The following is a 21,412-nucleotide window of genomic DNA, read 5'->3' on the forward strand; positions in this document are numbered from 1 at the left end:
GCAAATTGCATTTACATGTATATAACTGTCTTGCTAAGGTCGCAACCAGCCAAACCAACTTATTACTGAAGTGGCCGCCATAGCAAACTGAGCTGCAATTTGGGACCTTACTTTTTGACTTGCTCTCGTACCATCATTTCAGCATATTTTAATTCATTATACTAAAAAACGACAGTGACTGACTATAGAGTGCAAGCATTTTATTATTACACATTCATCACGTGTCCTTCTTGGTGATTGAACTTGTACCTTGTAGTGCGAAACTCAATAGGAATATTATGTGTACTGAGTATGTATGTGCGACAATGTAACAACAGTATGAATGTATGTAAATTTCTTATCAATACAACATATTTAAATGCAATCACATATTAAAATAAATTACATATTGTAATCAGAAATTTGAACTTATTTTGACTGCCATATCATGAGTGTCAAGAAATTAAACCGTAGCCTTAGAGAGCATACAAAGATTATATAGGTCAATAAAGATGTAAAAGAAAATGTAACTAGTGAAATATTTCTTTATTAATATTATACAGAGCTGCTTGAAAAGGTGGAAAATATATATGTTCAAATATTGTACTTAATTGTATTAAGAATGGAAAGGAAACAGGAAAAATTTGTGATTTTTTTAACAGTGGCTCATACATACATCTCATGAAACGTCCAACCTGTCGTCTGGTCAAGTGATCATCCCCTTGTACATACTGTTCGTAGTGGTGTTTCCAAGGTAATAATAATATAAAAAAACTGCAGAAGTTATCGTAACAACTGAAAATGTTAGCAAAGAAAATGTGATTTGACAAGCACTGTCTTTTATTTTGAGAGTCACTTATTTCAGTAGCTTTTCTTTCTTGTTTTTCCTGTTTCTAATTATGAACTGATGCTGAAGCAGTTTCTTCTCTTTCAAATAAGGAAAATACTGTGACTCCTACATTTTTATTGCTGTATTGTGATACTATACCTCCATTCAATTTCGTAAGTAGATGTACTCAGAACGAGGTCTAATTTATAAATGGACAATGACCCAAACTTCTTGAATTTGACTTTGACGACAGAAGATTACTAAAAAAACATATAATAGAAGAGTAAAAAGACATTAAGGCTTGCTATTTCATACAGTGAATTCAATTATACACAGTTGCTCATACTGGATTAAATCAAATTCTTCGTCTGAAAGAAACACATCAACGTTTGACAGATTCAGACTTATATAAGTTGAAAAAAATTATATCATAATTTTTCTTTATCATTTGTGCTAAATGAAATATGACTACAGTTGGAAAACTGACATACATAATTAAATTTATATACTGAATTGTAAGTTGAAATACATAACTACAAAAAGTCATTCCACCACTTCTCAGTGTAAAAATACTGAACTATTCACGAAAATTCTAGGGTATACATTAAATGACCATCAGAATCAGAAGAAAATAACTGTACCACATATGAGAAGTATGTGAAAATCCAACATTATAGTTCTGGTAAAAATTTGGAACACTTCTATAAATTAAAATAGAAGTGATTTCAAGAAATCAAAAGTCTTATTCAGGCTTTTACTATCTTTTTGTACTTACTTGATGATAATATTTGTGTTAAGTAATGGACTCTACAATGACGTAAAATCACACTTCTACTGTTTTCCTATTTAAGAAGACGTTTTGTTATTAATTTTCATGATAATATTTTATTGGAATTTGGTTTTATTATCTTCGAGTAAGTTAGGGGATGACACTATGGTATTTTAAGTCTCTATCACTATTTCTTTGTGGTAGAGAATGTAATATTTTATTAAAACTGTTTACTTCATGAAAAAGCTATAACATAATATTTAATTTCAAATAACGTTTTATAATATATTATAATATGAAAATAAACATTCAAACCAGGAATACCTTTTATTCTCCTTCCAAAAACACACATTAGACTTCCTAAATTTTGAAACAATTATATTCTTCCCAATCAGTGCAGTAGAAAGTCTATATATTACAATGCAACTGACAGGGAAAAACTATCATATTTTGGTACGATCTTCACAAATGCATACATAATTTGGCTTTCAAAATTAACAAGGCATACACATTAAGATTCCTTCTGTAACCCATGCTTTTAGGTAATGCCGAAAATTGTAATTTTAACCTGCATTTTATGGTACCATACTTCAAATAAAATTAATAAGAGAATCTCGGCTTTTTATAATTATTTGTCTTTCTTAAGTTATATCCTATACTTGAAAGAGAGAAACTGAAGTAACATTTTGTTATGAAAGTTAAGTTACAGTATTCCAATTCTTGAATTTTTATAAATAATACTACACAATGTATGTAATAATGTTACCTATAAGTTACCAGAACTCGTTTAATAAGAGTAGTAATACATACACTTACAATCCTCATAAATCAAGCAGCCTACTGGATCTCTGAAGACTAAAACAGTTTGCACATACTGGTGGCAACCCAACAAATCAAACTATCTGAAAGACAACAAGAGAGCGACTTTACCTAGTGCCAATTTGTGAGCAGTTTTCCTGTGTTTTCATTGTAAATAACTGCAGAAAAGTGATGACAGTGTGTACAGACAATTCTACTAAAAAAACATATATTATAGCTAAATGTTTATTTTTGGAATATCTAATGTTTAAAGATGTACTTAATACCTATATACATAAAAGAATTATGTAAGGAAAAGTTTTAAAAAGTGCTTCCGTGTCAAAAACAATAAAAAAATATATTACATGTGTCATGAATAACATGTTTGTTTCGTTTGAAAACATTTGTGAATAGTGTATTCCCATACCTTTCCAAACTAAAGACAGAAGAAAAACGTGCAGGTAGAGAAATGGCAAAAGTGGTAACTCCCACCATGGAATAGTTCTTACATATGAGATTGGCACGAAAGTAGGTGCTAAATTAATTTTGCTTCCTGAAGTTCAAGTAAGTATAATTTCCTGCAATATTACATAGCTTATGAAAGGATTTACGAAGAGCTTAATAATTTACACAAAAATCAAACCAATTGTTCAAACACAACTTTGGAAAAAGTCATAAGTACTACAGTTCGATATTTTAAAAAATAAGGAATTATGAAATCAATAGTTATTCATGTAACTCATATACAAGATTCTTAGCATGATCCATAATCAAGTGCTAAATTACACGAATGCAAAAAAAAAAACAAGTTTCATACATAATTTTATTTATTACTAAAATAAAAAGACATATTTTCTATAAGAAATTTATTCTAATTTCATAATAAAAATAAAGGCCTATCTATGATGTCTTAAGAGAACAGACTTTCCAGTAAATTACAGAAAATCAAGGATCGATTTTTAATATTAATGGTATTCTATTTCTATGGTTACAAGTGAAATGCAGTAGAACCTTTATTATACATCCCTCAATTAACCGCTCTGCACACTATCCATCACCTAAACAGGGAAAGTAATTTTTAAGCAGTGCACAGTAATGACTTAAAATCACTTTCTGAATTGTGCCTACCATGAGCATGTAACTTTGCTGCGTGCATAATAACATTTTCGTTCGGTTCTGTCAAAATTATAAACACTTTTACCATCTTTATCACTTCACATTCACTTATTAGTATATTTAATAATTTTTAATTTTAGGACATAAAAAACAATATTAGTTGTAAGGAAGTGCAGACAAATAATAAACTATTTGAAGTATCTTAGATGGCATCAGATAGATTTAAGTCCATAAAATCCATAACACATTTTATTTTATTGGGTTATTTTATGACGCTGTATCAACATCTCAGGTTATTTAGCATCTGAATGAGATGAAAGTGATAATGCCGGTGAAATGAGTCCGAGGTCCAGCACCGAAAGTTACCCAGCATTTACTCGTATTGGGTTGAGGGAAAACTCCAGAAAAAACCTTAACCATGTAACTTGCCCTGACCGGGAATCGAACCCGGGTCACCTGGTTTCGCGGCCAGACGCGCTGACCGTTACTCCACAGGTGTGGACTTCATAACACATATTATCCATTTTGTTTTAATTAATTTTTCACTATGTACATCCATTAAAATGGAGAATCGAGGTTGTACTGTAATATAATACAGCAGGTCATGAAACATGCAATGAAGTAACTTTCACGGTGTTCAGAAAAGGTCTACTTTTCATAAGCAAAACTAGTCAGAAAACTCCAATTTTTTATACAGTATGTAATTTCTAATTTAAGGACATAAAAAAACAATATTAGTTGTAAGCAAGTGCAGAAAAAATAATAAACTATTTGAAGTATCTTAAATGACATCAGATAGATTTAAGCCCATAAAATTCATAACATAGATTATCCGTTTTTTTTATATTAATTGTTCACTATGAACATCCATTAAAACAGAGAATCGAGGTTGTACTGTAATATAATACAGCAGGCCATGATACATGCAACGAAGTAACTTTCACTGTGTTCAGAAAAGGCCTATTTTTCATAAGCAAAACTAGTTAGAAAACTCCAGTTTTTTATGTAGTAAGTAACTACATTTGATGAATTTGGAGTTCAATATCATAATAAACTTATCATTCATACTACACTGTTACTTACATCATATGCAGCTGAAAAAAACGACTTTCACGAATTTGACAAAATGCTTTCTCATTGCACATTTTTCACATTTCAATTTATTTGTCACCTTGCGAATTATATTCCTTTTTAACTATTTTCATGAAACCTATTGATTTTATTTGAAGATAAATTGTGTCAAAAACCATTTTACACAACAGTAACCACTCATTTCCACACGAAATTGAGTGAAATAGAATAGCAAAATGCCAAATGAAATCATCGTACACAAAATGGGTTTTGGATCTGGGAACAGTAAAGCTCCTGACCTTTTCATTCTGCAAACAATGGGAAATCAACACTTGAAAAAGTAAACACCTGAAACGAAGTAAGAATGAAATCACTCTGCTCCAAAATAACTTCCATTCTTTGCGACTTTATTTTCTTTTTTTTCCTCTTTCTTTGACTCACATCCCCACCTTGTTTCCTTTTCTTTTCCAAACTACTTCACACAGTTTATTTCCCACACAATGGAAACTTGACTCACAGAAGAGCACTTCACCAATCTCTAGTCAAGTGCAGACTTGTCTCAACGACAGTTACACCCACACACACACTTTCAGAGCACCAAACTTTGGGAGCAGTGAACAAAATTTTGTTTTCTCAGTAGCAAGTTCCAAAGTGAAAATATTCCATAGACTAAATGAAATTTTTTAATAACTTATTTTCTTCTTTAACACACCCAACTTCGAAAACAGAAAATAGCCATGACACCATATTAATTATAATCTCTATGAAGTCGGTACAACATTACAAAAGTTTTTTGTTTTTAAGTGCTAAGAATGGTACTGTTGCCAAATTTAACTATTAATGAAAATAGTGGACTTCATGTTCGTAGCTATTTCATTTACTGTATTAAATAAATCTTATGTTCTTTAGTGGTGCACCAAGAGGGGAGAGTTAGGGATAAAATCCCCCCTCCCCCCCCCCCCCGAGTCAAAAAAAAAAAAAGAAAGATAGAAACAAAATTAATGATCTTAAGTTGAATTACCTTCATCAAAGTTACATGAATATTGAAAATATTTACAATTACAATAGAATCCCTCTTATCCGGCACCTAAGAGACCAAACTAGTTACGGATAAGAGATTTTGCCGGATAACTACCAAAAAAAAAGTTGGTATTTCATGGTGCCAAATGTTGAAACTGCAGCCATATGAAGTTTGTTTCCCTATCACTTGCTCATAACTGAATAAACATAAAAGCTGTGTGGATTTTCATTATTAAAACATATCAAACAACATAAATAATACACCAATTTTAGGTTCGAATATTCACTGAAAATTAAAGTTTGTGCGAACTTCCTAATGTGGCAACACTGACAGTCCGAACATAACTAAATAAACATTAAAAACTGTGTGGATTTTCTTTATTAAAACACATCACACAACATAAACAATACACTAATTTTAGGTTTGAATATTCACTGAAAACGAAAGTTCGTGCAAATTTCCTAATGTCGCAACACTGACAGCCCGAAGACAATTAAATAAACATAAAACTGTGTAGATTTCCCTTATTAAAACATATCACACAACACAAATAATACACTAATTTTAGGTTCGAATATGGTAGTTACTGAAAATGAAAATTTATGCGAACTTCCTAGAGTGGCAACACTGATGGCTCGAATATAATTAAACATAAAAACTGTGTAGATTTTCTTTATTAAAACACATCACACAACACAAATATTACACTAATTTTAGCTTCGAATATTCACTGAAAATGAAAGCTCGTGCGAATTTCCTAATGTGGCAAAACTGATGGGCCCATACTGTGGCAATGTGACAGATTTAAACTTTTTTTTTTTTGGCCCAGTCAAAAGTCAAAAGTGCCGTTGTTTTGGAATTTCCAGTTAAGTGGGTGCCGGATATGAGGGATTTTACTGTACTTCAATCTGATATTCGTTGTATACTTCCTGCCTTATATTTAGTTATTGCTTTTTGATTATTAAAAATTTGTTCTCATATATCTTAATAATATCAGAGTCTGATTTTTTTCTTATGTTAGATTGTAATGGTGTCAGTGTATTATTTCAATCTACTATTCAGTTCTTGTTTAATTAATTTACTTAGATTTAACATTTCTTTCAATACCCATTAATGTAATGTGTTCCAAATAATTATCTACACTGGTCAAAATGAAAGTGGCCGGCGTCTGAGAGACTAAGTTCGAATCGGGTATTTCCGTGAGTGCTCGGGACAGCCAGCTTTGTTCAAAAGATTGCGTATATTCTTCTAGTAGTTATAATGGGGAACACAACTATTAATCACTAAAATCTTCTGAGAAAATAATTCATATACGAGATTTAAAACAGACAGATTGTTCAGTGTGTTTAAACAGTGAATATTATAACAAAAACACTATAAGTTATACTGTATAACAGATTCTCAAGTGGAGTACGACCATTGCTCGTTATAATGCCATTCTGACTCCAGTAACACTCTTAGCATAACTGGAAGAAGTTAGCTAAGAATTCGTGAGGTTGTGAGTTCAAATCTTCGTGGAGTTACTAAACTTTTTTCTTGTTGCCTTTTAAATGCATCAGTGAAAATGTAACAGGTTTTCGTCATTTTTTATCCTTAGTTTTATTATTTTTTTCGTGTTAATAGAAACTTTTGGTGCTAGATAGAAGTAACACTAAAGACAACAATTAGGGGCTTTCATATTAAAATGCTATGTTAATTATTTCATTAATCCCTGCTGCTTTGCACTCTATTGCCTAAGGAACATTCAGTATATATGTTGACGTTTAAATAATTGGCAATAATTAATTTGCAAGTTGTGCTACAGGGAATATGATTATTATACTAACCTAAATCCATAATCATCAGGGCCTAAACGTAGTAATTGTAAACAAGAAGAAAAACCATAATTCTGATGACAAAATATATCCTGGAATTATAACCACAAATTTTCGCCAATTTTGTAATTATCTGTAACATGAATTCTGTGGTGTTTGGGTAAAGGGAGATAAGTCACAAAAATGAGTTCGGAAATAAGTGAAAATTAAACTTGGAACCCTTATTGCAAATAATTTTCTACACAAATAAAACACATCAACTGCTTGTATTCTTTGATTTTTGCACACCCACTTGTATAATTTAACTTGTGTATTCATCTGGGGAACAAAATTCCACCTGGACAAAAAAATGACATACCCCTTTACCCGAACACCACAGAATCATAAGCAAAATTATTTGATTATATTGCACTAAAAGGAGTTGTAAAATAATAAAAAAAAAGGAAAAAACAAAAAATTCTCTACGGAGATTTGAAGCATCCTGTGGAGGTAACCCAAATCAACACCTTTTAATATGGAGTTAACTAAAGCGGTGCACGGAGGTTTACGATAGTGAACTGTGTGATCACCTGAAGGGACTTAGAAAATTTTCACTGCTCAAGAAACCGGCCACTTTCATTTTGATCAAGTGTACAGTATTAAAGCAGTCTTCATGAAAAGATGTTAATTTCATTATTGTTTTCCACAAATAATGTTGTGCTTCACATACCATACTCAAACAACATGAGAGTGAATCTAAAAGTACAGAAACAATACCATAGTAAGAAGTTCAAGGTCTTTGTTGGGATTCAAGTACATCAAGAACATATAAAATATATAATTTTATAAACATGTACAAAATTCTTATTGAAATCCCCCCCAGCCCAGAAAGTAATCCTACATATGCCACCTGATGTTCATGTCCAAGGATATAAAAGCGCCTGTACTGTGTGATCTCAAGAACCCACACAGCACTTCCTTAAAAGTGATGATTGTACTTTATATTGCCGAAAAGTGAATCTTGTTGGATTGTATTGCCTGTAGTGTGAGCACGCAGTACAGGCACTTTGACATCCCTGTTCATGTCTAACAGACCCAGAAAGGAAGTATTCAATGGGAGAGAGGCTGAAGCAGAGAAAAGACTGTAGTGTCATGAGTCATGACAGATGGGATGGGATAGATGGTAAGTAATTCTAAAGAAAGAAAATGTCTGTCATACTTCTCTATAATTTTCAATCTATTTATTAATATAACAGCAAGTTACACTTAAAAAATTCGTGTTATTAAATTTAACCACAGAAATCCACTGCATTTCTCTTATCTTTCCACACATTCTGAAGTTCAGTAACATAAAAATGGTGCAATGTATCTTACAACTTTATTTTAATAATATTATATACTATAAAATTTATTTCAGTACTCATATAAATCAACTGTCTCACTTGTAAGATGAAAATAACTACTGTTAAGTGCACTACACTGTTGCATAATCATGCAATTGTGATCAAAATATCACATGGTATCCCATTTTTTGCAAAAATGCAAAGATTTATTAGAAGTTAAATATTACGAAGCTAATCATTCTTAGCTTACAGAAACGAACATTTTGTTGTATGAAATCAAAAGAGTAACACATTTATGTCTCTAATGAGAATATATAAGTTGCAATGAAATCTACAATGAAACTATTTTATATGCTTAAAACTAAATTTCGAAAGGTGCTTTAAGTTGAATGTACAGTATAGTGAATATCATCTTACATCTAAAATCAGAATATCTTTTATTTCCATTAGTACATTCCACATACATATTTTTAACTTTCATAAATTCGATTTCAGTCTATTTTATTAACTGAAATAACATTGCAGAACCTAGAGAGACTAAGGGACATAACGAAAAATTTGGGGTTACACTTCGTTTTCTCACACTGTAATTAAGGAAGCCAATATCCAAGCATAGGATGCATGTAGAAGATTACTTGGATTTACTAAATCACTGATATAGTTTTAGCATTTTAATGTTTAATTTATGTGTGTGTGTAATGCTTACTCACTTCACTTCCGTATTCGGGTTCTGCAAACTGTGCATAGATGGCAGGACTGTGACCCATTTTCAAGTTGCACACCACTTCGGAGGGCCACGTTATGCATGATGTGTATCTGTGAAGAGTTATGTCGTGTACTAGGGTGAGAGAGTATGTGTAAATGTAATGTAGGGAATGGTGAGGATGATAATGGTGAGGAAGAGAAAGAGGGGAAAATCCGATGCCAGCACATAGCTTACTCCTGTCTCGAATAGCATAACTTATGGTAAATGTTCTACTTTTTATGACATATTAGGATAACAGTGTGTTTGTAAAGACAATTTCTAATCATCTTCAGCTTCGTCTTCCTTATCAACTGTAGATTCAATGTTATCAGACAAGGAATATTTTATTCTTTTGGATACTCTACAAATGCCAATAGTGCTTCAAGCTCCAACAAGTCCATTTGAACACTTAAATGAAAGCATTCATATGGACGAATAAACAAAATTTTTACATTTACATCAATAAGGCTGCCATAGCCGTAACAGTTGACTACAGTTTCTGTTTTGTAGTAGAAATTACATCTGGCCCTCTCTCCAGTAGCATTAAGTACTATCTCAATGATCACACAAAATACTAACAATTATTGCTTTTTTAATCATATTAAAATTGAGATGAATGTGTATATTTACACTATCATCTATCACAAGGTTCAGTTGAAAAATCTTGCACTTACTACTGAGCTCACTATCTACCTATCAGCTATGTTACTACAAAAAACTTCTGCAAACAGAACTATACAAAACTAAAAAATTACTAATAAAATAGTAGTGGAGACATCTATGGACGACAACAGATACTAAACATGAAGTTACTGACCTGTTAGTTACAAGCGCTGATGAATCTACTCAAGAAACTCATGAAAGCTATCAGTGCAGTTAAATTATAAGAGCAGTAAAGTAAGTGAGAGTTAGCCATTAAATTGGCAATGTATCCTATAGGATACAACAGGTTAATAGGCTATATGCCATAATTTTAATAGAATAGAAAAAAATTGGTAGGAAAATTAAAATTTCACAATACTATAATAATGCACAACATATAAAATATGGACATTGTGATAGTTTTCTTTACAGTCTGACACAGTTTAATAAACTAGTGTGAGAAATGAAGTTTTGCAAATTTAAGGGTTAACTGAGGTGTACCAGAAACTGGGCATAAATCTATGAATAAATGACAAGTACTTTCCTCAAAGGCGACAGGACCAAAAATACAATACAAATGGAGTAAAAATTCGTATTTTACCATGGACCAAAATAATAAAAATAGATTACTTTACATCGATATAATTAGTAGCATGTATACTTCCTTAGGCTATGATGCTGATAACTTCACAGCAGAAACAGCATATGTTAATTTGCTTACTTAGTTAAGGTGAGGGTCAGCAAAGTGTAACCACTTCATATTATTACTTAAAATATTCCTGTTTTTTAGTTTATGACATATGGAGAATTATTAATTAGGTGTTATTTCGTTACGAAAATCTTATATGTATTTTATTTTAGGTTTCACAGTTTATAGTACTAGTAGTTGTAGTTCTGCAGTGTTACTGGAGTGTTTGTTGTTCAGATCATTTTCGATTATTTGATCCTGCCACATGCACTCTTTGTTGAGAATCAGTCGACAATTTATAATATTTGCGACACAAACTCAAAAAATAACTTATCTTCATTGGATTCAAATAAATTATCCTGGACCAAAGACTTTAGAAGCACTTTCGATTACTTGCTTAAATAACTACTCCAGGTTTAGTGTAAAAGTGGTATATATGTAACGTCTCCTAGCAAATTACTTCATAAAAGTATAAAAATGGTATACAGATTGTCCCAAATTGATGTATACATTCTTTGAAATACTATTTCATAGCAAAGAAATGATACAGAAATACGATTTTTGCGTTTTTTATTATTCAGAAGGCAGTGGAAAGCATGGACACATGTTCATCTGTTTATAAACAAGCATGGTGGTGCAATTATCATTCAATGAATGTTAAGTGGATACTGAAATATTATTGGAAAGTGGAAACTGTTGTTGAGGTTCAACAACGTTGGAGGGTTGAATTTGGAACACAACAACCAACAAGGTTAACTAACACAAAAATCCGAGACAAATTTGAACTTGACAGAACAGTGCAAGATGTGTTGAAAGAACGGTGCGGAAGAGAAGTTCCACCGATAACGAGAGTGTTGATGCAGTCATGCAGGCTTTTGCACAATCCCCAAAGAAGTCAATGATGCAATGTTCTCGCAAGATTGGTATGCTCCAGCTCCAGTAAACCAGTGTCCATCGAATTTTGCGAGCTCAAAAATGAAAGCCTTACATTCCAAGACTTGTCCATGCACTAAATGAGGATGACCCAGATATGTTACTGGAATTTTGTGAGTGGTTCTTGAACATGTTTGATGAAAGGGAAGATTTTTAAGACTTAATTGTTTGGTCAGATGAAGCCACATTTAAACTTAATGGCACAATAAACTTTCAAGAAAAGGCCTTCAATCTTCCAGACTAACAGTATGGTGTGGTCTGTCTTCCAGAGGGATAATTCAGCAGTACTTCTTCGAAGGGACTGTCATGGGTGAGAACTACCTGCAAATGTTGGAAACCATGATTCCACATCTTAATGACCTCTTTGAGAATGAAAATGGGTTTTACTTTCAACAAGACAGGGCTCCAGCTACTTTCATGTCAATGTGAAGAATTTTCTCGATCGCACACTCAATCAGAGATGATAGGATGAAGAGGAAGTGTTGCGAGTTTCTGCCTCGATCTCTGGATTTAACTCCTCCAGACTTCTACCTATGGGGAGCTCTTAAGGACACAGTGTATGCCAAAAGCCACAAACACTGGAGGAACTGAGAGTTCAGATTGAACATGCCTGTAATAATATTCCATTAGCAACAATCCAGTTGGTATGTCGCTCTGTTATACATCGTTGTTGGGAGCGTACTGTGGCGGAAGGGGGCCATTTTGAACATGTACGGGCTTAAGGAATACAAAACCGCAAAAATTGTATTTCTGTCTCATCTCATTGCTGAGAAATAGTGTTTCAAAATGTGTATACATCAATTTGGGATACTCTGTAAATTCCATTAACAGAATATTCAAACAATATAATTCTTTTATTTAAAATAATGTATCTAAAGTGTTAATACAACTACGGTATTTACAGCAATCTTAAGAAATCGTTGTACATTGTTATGTATTATATCACTCCAATGATGAGAAATAAGTACTGTAAGAATTGCTTCCTCACTTTAAAGAAAACTTTTCTTTCAAAATGAAAGAAATAAAGATTTCGTTTCAGGCAATCTGAGTTTTAGGGACTATAGTTAGTTACATTCTGTTAATTCTATTTTGCTGTCAGCCAACTTACTTCAGAGCAGTCCAGTTCATTTATCCGGCATTGGGCTTTTAGGTTCTGCAGCACCAAAGCACACAGGATAGCAGTCCAAGTTTTTCAGATTGACAACAACACACGAACAAGACTTCGAAAATGCTGGTATGCAGATGAGCCGCACTTTCTGCCCCTGGTCACCTGAAAATATTCAAATATGTTACGAACAAAGAAATCAATGTTATATTGAAATTCTTCGGTTCAGTATTTGTTCTCCCTATTTAGTATATTCTTCTGAATCTGATAATATAAAATATTAGTTTACATTACATTCCAAAATAAACTTATTTATTATTTAGTATGACTTCAAATTAAATATTCACTGCAATGAAAAGAGAAACTGATCCTGCAATACCAGTGTGCAATTTAATTTCTTACTCTCCCTCTCCCTCTTACTTTCCTAGTGTCGAAAAGCCACTTCAAATAATTTCTTTCTTTTTAACTAATGACAGGTACTTGATTTGCGTTTTTCATCTAGTGGCTGACGTGCTAAACATGTAGTTCTTTCAGACGCCATGAAAGCATTGGCCTTGGTGCAGCATAGGAGACGAACTACGTAACACCGTATGATGACAATTAATGGAGCAATGATGGAATGCCGGTAGAGGAAATGGAAATACCCCAAGAAAACCTACCATCAAACACAGTCTTTGTCCTTATACTTGGTTGGATGATGATGATGATGATGAGTAATACAAGTGCAGAAAAGGGCTCTACTGCTTCACTCATGCTCTAATCACACGAATTTTGCAATTTCCATTTCCGCAAGTGTGTAACATGTTATTTCTTCTACAAAAGTAACAGAATTAAACAGATCAGGGAATAGTAATATACGTTACAAGAGCGGTATGTTGACGTTTTCATGGTCGAGGAAAAAATTGAAAAAGCGAAACGTAGTTGAGCTTTTTTAATTTCCGAGAACATGAAAACAAAAATACCGCTCGTGTATCGTACATTATTTTGTGCGAAGATCGTTTATTACATACCTGAAAGACGAATTTCTAATTAGTTGCAATGAAATCTCCATGTTGGTTTCTGTTTAATGACGGCAACTTCGGAACACCAAAATATCTTTCTTCAACATTGTTGCTATAAAATGTTTTCTGTGTTTACTATACTCCAGCAGACCGTGATATACGTCTGTCTTTTTTTCCCCCGAACTTAAAACAAACGGTAAGGTTATGTAATGATTTATTTTTCATTTTAATATTTTAACAATATTATTTATATAACATATTGCAGTAATAACATCAGCAACTGGAATCTTGTTGATTTTTTCACGGCTTCCTTAATGTTACTTGTATCAGGAATGCAATAAGTTTCGTGGAGTAGTAGACTTTACTTAATTTTTGCAAATATTTAAAAACAATAATTAACATTGCAATTTAGGTGAAATTGCAGTGGTAAGTTTCCAATTTATAATTATTACTATGTTAAACGTCTCTAAAAATAATATGTTAAAAGCCTAAAGCAGTAAAATGAATGTCGCGCTTAAGCGGTAAGAAGAGGGAAATTGTTATGTATGTTACGTTGGGAATACTGAATGTGGTATTTCACACTTACCACATATTGGTTCTGTGCAGAAAACAAGCAAATACGCACGATCTCGCACAAAAATTTATACATATCAAAATTACAGTCTTCACATTTTATCTCGAAATGTGTATACTGTAAAATATGTTTCCAGAAGGTGGACCTCGTGGGAACAATAGTGTATTGATCATGGAAACAAGAGTTCTTGTTTTTTAAGTAGGAAATATGTTGTTGTTGTTTTCTAATCCCAGGCATTTGACAATAAAGTCATCTGACCTCTTGCACTCCAATATTTTCCAAAGATATTATCATGGCCAGCCACTGAAGCACAGATTTTGAGGTATTCTGAATCCATTTCTTGGTTTGAGTTGCACAATGAGCAGTTAGGGGACTGATATATTCCAATACTACGCAGGTGTTTGGCCAAACAGTCATGGCCTGTTGCCAATCTAAATGCAGCTACAGACGATTTTCGTGGTAAATTGGGAATTAACTGTGGATTATGATGCAGAGAGTTCTATTTTTTCCCTTGAGCTTGTGTTATCAAATTTTGTTTGTTGAAGTCTAAGTATGTAGATTTAATAAATCTTTTCACAGAGTAATATGTAGATTTAGTAACAGGTCTGTAAGTAGTAGTGCTGCCCTTCTTTGCTAAAGCATCTGCATTCTCGTTTCCCAGGATTCCACAATGGGATGGTATCCATTGGAATACAATTCTTTTATTGAGAGAGCATTTTAGTTATGTCTGCTGTTTGAGATGAAGGTGTGTATCTAGAGACTATTGATAGAATAGCTGTTTTGAAGTCCGACAATATAACTGCATTCTTAAATTTATTGATGTGGCATAGAAGATTCCTGAGACTTTCACTTATTGCAATGATTTCTCCATCAAAACTTGTTCCATATCCAAGAGATCTATAAAGTGAGAAGAGACAGCATGTAACACCTGCACCTTGTTCCTGAAGATTAAGGATCCGTCGGTGTATAAATGAAGCCAGTTTTGTGGAGGGTACCTAATATTAATTGTCTCCAAAGACAATAAGGAAATAATAAGTAGGAAATATAATTCTGTAGTTACAGTTTGAATAATCTGCGTCAAAAATAATGGTTTCTGGTGATGAAAACGAACCCAACAAATTTACAATTATACAATTATTATTAATATTAACCTTGAGTCTGCTGAGTTAGCTCTGTGGTAGCGTGTCTGCTTACATACTAGCCAGCCTGAGTTCGATTCCCAGCAAGGTCAGAAATTTTCGTGCAAAATGTATACATTGGGATTAGGAGAGATGGCAGTGCACTACTTCTAATCACTAGATCGTGCACCAGTATGCCCGAATTAAATCCCAAATCTCTCTGCAGTGCATATGAAGTGAAGGCATAAGTCACTACTGATAGTGATTCATCCATCAGACGGGAATGTTAAGCCTGGCGGCCTCCTTGGTTCTATTCGACAAGAGTAGACTACATGCCGGAACTGGGTTTTCCCTTCTCCCTTCCTCATCATCATCATTCTCACCCATTCCCTACCACTACACTTACACGAACACATACACTCACTCTACTAAACGACATAACTCTCCACAGATACACATCATGCATAGCATGGCTTGCAACTTGAAAAAAGGGTCACAATCCTGCCATCTATCTGCAATATGCGGAAACCGAATCAAGCAAGTGAAGTGGGTAGGCATTGGCTACACACACATATTAACATTAATCACGAATAATAATTTATTTGTAAATCACTACTTACTTACTTACTTACAAATGGCTTTTAAGGAACCCGAAGGTTCATTGCCGCCCTCACATAAGCCCGCCATCGGTCCCTATCCTGTGCAAGATTAAGCCAGTCTCTATCATCATACCCCACCTCCCTCAAATCCATTTTAATATTATCCTCCCATCTACGTCTCGGCCTCCCTAAAGGTCTTTTCCCCCCCGGTCTCCCAACTAACACTCTATATGCATTTCTGGATTCGCCCATACGTGCTACATGCCCTGCCCATCTCAAACGTCTGGATTTCAAGTTCCTAATTATGTCAGGTGAAGAATACAATGCGTGCAGTTCTGTGTTGTGTAACTTTCTCCATTCTCCTGTAACTTCATCCCGCTTAGCCCCAAATATTTTCCTAAGCACCTTATTCTCAAACACCCTTAACCTATGTTCCTCTCTCAGTGTAAATCACTATACAATATATATTATAATATTATAAGTGTTAATTAAAATAAAATGTTCTTGTGCAGATGCATTTATTAGAAAGCTTGCAGAAAATATTTTTCACACACTAAATGCAGGAAAATTTACTTTCACTGCCAGTTTTCTTGTCGGAAATGCTGTCTTTCCACCCATTTGTAGAAGAATATTTTTTGCAATATCATGCTACTTTCTCCAATGAGAAAAATCTTCAGGAAAAACCATTAGACTAAAATAGGTAAATCACTTTCTTTTCTAGTATGAATTCTAACATTTCAAATGTATATATTGGTATAAGAGATGTCGAAAACATAGACTGCAACATGTTTTCTGTAGCAATTCTTTGTAACATAAAAATATTTCTTTATACCGGTACTTAATAATATTATGATGTAACATTAAAAAGGTCTATTTGATCAGTACCAACCTGTATATAATTTTGTCTGGAAGTTAGGCTGGTTTCCTGCAAAGAAGATGTCTGGATACTCAGTAATAATGAATGGGTCCTCCTGATAATATGGGAAACAAGCTGAAAAATAAAACTTTTTCTTAATTACTGTCATCACCTTCAGCACCACGTTTCAAGTTCTTTTGAAACTGGTACATTCTTAGATCTCTTATTTTATTGTCTTCATCCCTTCCTAATTGATTCAAAATTTCTGTATCAAATTATATTCAACTAGTGGCTTGTGCAGCAAATGCTGCAAACGAAGTCCATTAGACGTTCAAATAAAAATTTTTCACATTTATTTTCAATGAAGAATACCAGACATTTGGAAAGTTATTTGCTTTTATAACAATGAAACATACTTCCTCTGAATGGTTTTTTTATGCCAAATACTTTTTCTTGAACCTATCCACCTTCAATTTTTTTAGTTTCAATGCGAAAACGCAAGTAACAATGTTAGGACGATCAGTGGGTTTTTCATGTGGGAGTAAAGCAATAGCTATTTCAGGTCATTGTGGATTGTAGGTGAAAAGTTAAAAAAAAAAATCAGGTTTGCCTATGCTTTCGAACAACAGACATAGCATCTTGGTAGCCTATAGCTGCTGCATGTAGAGCTTGAAATGTATAGGGTAAAATTATTTTATCCTGCTAAGAGATCTTGCTGAAATGATTGGGAGACTACAAAATTTTGTAGGCCCCTTATTTTATCAGTAAGTAATATCTTTTGGTCTTTCCTTAGAAACTGTAATTTTTGCGCTCTCTCGAGCCAATATTGAAGAGACTGATGCATATAAATATCTACACCACACTGCCATTAAGTACACGAAGAAGACCCAACCCCACTTGATTAATAACTATAAAAATATCTACACCACACCGCCATTAAGTACACGAAGAAGACCCCAACCCCACTTGATTAATAACTATAAAAATATCTACACCACACTGCCATTAAGTACACGAAGAAGACCCAACCCCACTTGATTAATAACTATAAAAATATCTACACCACACCACCATTAAGTACACGAAGGAGACCCAACCCCACTTGATTAATAACTATAAAAATATTTGATTTTTTAATAACAATATTATTATATTACGCAAGTTTTGTAGTTTTACATATATATGAGACGTTCAGAGCATATATATGAGCTCTGAACAGCTCATATAAACTAGGCTAATGATTCGGTCGTTATTATACAAATTAAATGACATGAATATATATTTTGCCTGTAAATGTATATACGAAGAACAGAGAGATTGAGAAAGAGAAAAAAAAAACAGAGAGAAAGTAGGAATTGCATTTTGTATATTATTTATTTGAGCCTTTCAGAGCAAAAGTGGTGTAAGTCAAAATTGACTTCCACACTTCTGCTCTGAACAGTTCATATATATAATAGCCGCCACTCAGTAAATTATAGAAATGAAGATCTAATTTAAGATATTCTCTATATCTACTTAGATAACCCCAAAATGTTTCACTTTCATATCATCAATATAGCATTAATATGTATGATTAATGAAAAATAGTCACATCATGGCATTAACTATAATATTAATAATATTTCATTTCTAATGGTAATAATGTCATCAAACCACCTTAAGTTTTGTAGATTTTAATGTCCAATATACAGCTGTACTCAGAAAATTACACACTACAGAATCAGACCTGTAAATTATTTTAGTAAGTCTTGAAGTTTGTAATAACCAATTGAATTTGAACTCTAAATATGTCTGCAATCCTACAGGTCGGCCTTCGTGTAATAGCCTATTGTTTATTGTAATGTATTTTTTGTTTTATTTTGATATGCAATTGGTTCTCAAAACTGACGAAAGATGGATTTTGGAAAATAGGAAAATTATGTAGTAAAACTAACACTTCACTGAAAGTTACTATTTTTCTGAAAATCCTTGGATGGCAAGCTTCAAAATGATGTGTCATTCATTAAAATCCGTTCGGCCATTTTTCCGTAATTTCCATTACTAGTTCAAATTATATACAGTATATAGATATTAAATGTTATAAAAATAACTTAAATATAAAGTAAAATGGTTTAGATGCACCAGTGAGAACCTCGTAAATCTACTTAAAACATTTTAAATTACAATAGAACCCCGATTTTAGGCCATCTCCATTTAATGTTTTTCCACACTGAACATTAAATTTTCACAGTCACAACAGTTATTATATGATTACTGTATTTTTATATTAAAAATTGTTCTTAAATATTTGTTTAAATCTCAACTAATGCAAAACTAAATGCATTTCAATTCAATGTGTAAAATAAAATTTTTTAAGAGTCAATGACTTGGCAACGCTGCTGCCTCACTATCTGCTGTTAATGGAGTAGATCACGTGAGCCTCCCTCCCTGCATCTACACTAAGTTGCATGCCTGTTCGTCTGCTAATTCCCACCCTTTGTGAGAACCACTCACATTCAATGATGGGCGTAGCCACGAACCAACACAATTCAGAACTTACAGCATCAGTCACTTCTTGTCTTTGTTGTGCTTGCTGAAGTGCATGGTGTCAGTGCTATTACTGTGAAGAGACGGGATTGTTTTCACCGTTACAGTACATATTACTAAAAAACAATCTCCACGAAAAGGAAAATGCTTTCTCTCAAAGTAGAAGTTAATTTAATTCGCGAAATGGAAAAAAAATCCAAATGCAAAGGTATCAGAGACAGCGAGAAGATTTTATTGGCACCCAGCTTCCACTTAATGTTTTCCAATTTTTTTTTTTTTTTTAGAGTATTATTCATAATTTGCTACTTATAGTAGCTTCTTAATAAATAAAATGAATTTTTGCGAACATATTCAAAATTTCTTTAAACAAAAACAAAAATAGCAAACCCCTATTTAGTGCCAACCCCCATTTAAGTTAATTATTCAGTGTCCCCAGATAAATGTTAAATAGGGGTTCTACTGTACGCAATTCTTTGAACAAAGACACCAGCAGAATTATCAGTATATCCATTTTAGAATACAAGGTATCTGCATGAAAGGTATCAAAAATAAAAAATTTGTATCTTACAAACATCACTTCTTATACAAATTTATGGATTACATCTTTACTACGGAAATTTTCAAAGGTTTCTCTAAATATATAACTTTCCAAATAGATTTCAATATGGGCTCCACTGGTGGCATGATAAGCATCCAGACAATACTTGTTCCATGTGACTTGAAACATATTTGGTGTTACTGTGGCCACAGTATCCCTTATGCGGTGTTTCAGGTGTTGGAAAATTGTTGATCTTAATATAGTAGATGAAGATCTTCACATGAGGAGTAAGTCTGGTGATGCAGCAATTGTTTCTAGAATATCTATAGTGAACTTTGTAGATACGAATTTGTCATTAGGTTTCAATGCCTGAATAATTTGAATCTTGTATGCTCTTAGTAGAGAGAGTCTTTTGTGTAACATGTCATGCAATGTTGAACGTGGAATTTGTAGCGGCTAGATAGCAGCATGAACTGATTTGCACAGACTTCATAGAAATGCCTCTCTAAGGTAACTGACATTTTCTTCAGATATCTGTGGCTTTGCAGGAGATTTTACAAGCAGCAGACTATCCGTAATTCTCAGTTTATTGACCCAGAACTGGTTGCTTTTCTGTGTAGGAGGCTGACGTCCATATCGGGTTCTGAAACGACTCTCACAGATGTTGTTGTTGTTTTCTAATGCCAGGCATTTGACAATGAAGTCATTTGACCTCTTGCACTCCAATATTTTTCAAAGATATTATCATGACCAGCCACTGAAGCACAGAACTCTCACAGATGTAACAAACTATAACTCTGCTACTCACAACACATATCGAAACTTTTTCTGTGGTGTTGCCATCATTACTGAGTTTGCACATGTGCATTACCAGCTGATGTATGCACTTAAGTGGAGTATGGAAAAAAAATGTCACAGATTCCGTTTGTGATGATGTAACCTGGACATAGATATATTAATTATTATTTTCGATACCTGTACCTTCCATCTGGATACCCAGTATTAACTGAATATACAGTACAACTTTAATATGTCCCCTCAAAAATCCAAAATTATTCTTCTGCATTATGTTACTCCAATTCTGTAACTAGAACATACAGAGCGCTCCAAAAGTCGCGCACAATAAAATTATAGTGTCTATATTGAGTAGTGAAGTTGGAAAGTGCTATCGGCTACCGCTAGATAGCATCATGAGTATTAACAGCAACAAACCTAGACGTCATTGTGATGTGTATGTATACACTGACGCTTGCAGTAGTCCTTTGTTTATTGCTCGGCAAACATGTCATTTTCCCAAGAGCAACGAGTTTTCATTGTTGAGCATTATTTTTCCAGTCGTTCTTATGCACGTGTTGTAGACGAATTTCG

General features: G+C 33.3%; 1 protein-coding gene across 2 annotated transcripts in view; it reads right to left on the reverse strand.

Annotated features, from left to right (window-relative positions):
* Positions 1 to 428: 428 nt before the first annotated feature.
* PolD2 (DNA polymerase delta subunit 2) overlaps positions 429 to 21,412 on the reverse strand; it is a 43,455-nt gene continuing 22,471 nt past the window's right edge. The window contains exons 8-10 of one of the 2 annotated variants that reach the window (XM_069845432.1): positions 17,014 to 17,115; positions 12,836 to 12,997; positions 429 to 2,479 (exon numbers count right to left, since the gene is read on the reverse strand). In XM_069845432.1, coding sequence (XP_069701533.1) covers positions 12,852 to 12,997; positions 17,014 to 17,115 — 248 coding nt within the window. In that variant the 3' untranslated portion in view covers positions 429 to 2,479; positions 12,836 to 12,851. Of the gene's footprint in view, positions 2,480 to 8,595; positions 9,536 to 12,835; positions 12,998 to 17,013; positions 17,116 to 21,412 lie in introns of those variants that run through there. The other variant, XM_069845431.1, reaches the window with a different exon arrangement.

The sequence above is a fragment of the Periplaneta americana genome, chromosome 14, assembly GCF_040183065.1.
Source record: "Periplaneta americana isolate PAMFEO1 chromosome 14, P.americana_PAMFEO1_priV1, whole genome shotgun sequence".
Classification (NCBI taxonomy): Eukaryota; Metazoa; Arthropoda; class Insecta; order Blattodea; family Blattidae; genus Periplaneta; species Periplaneta americana.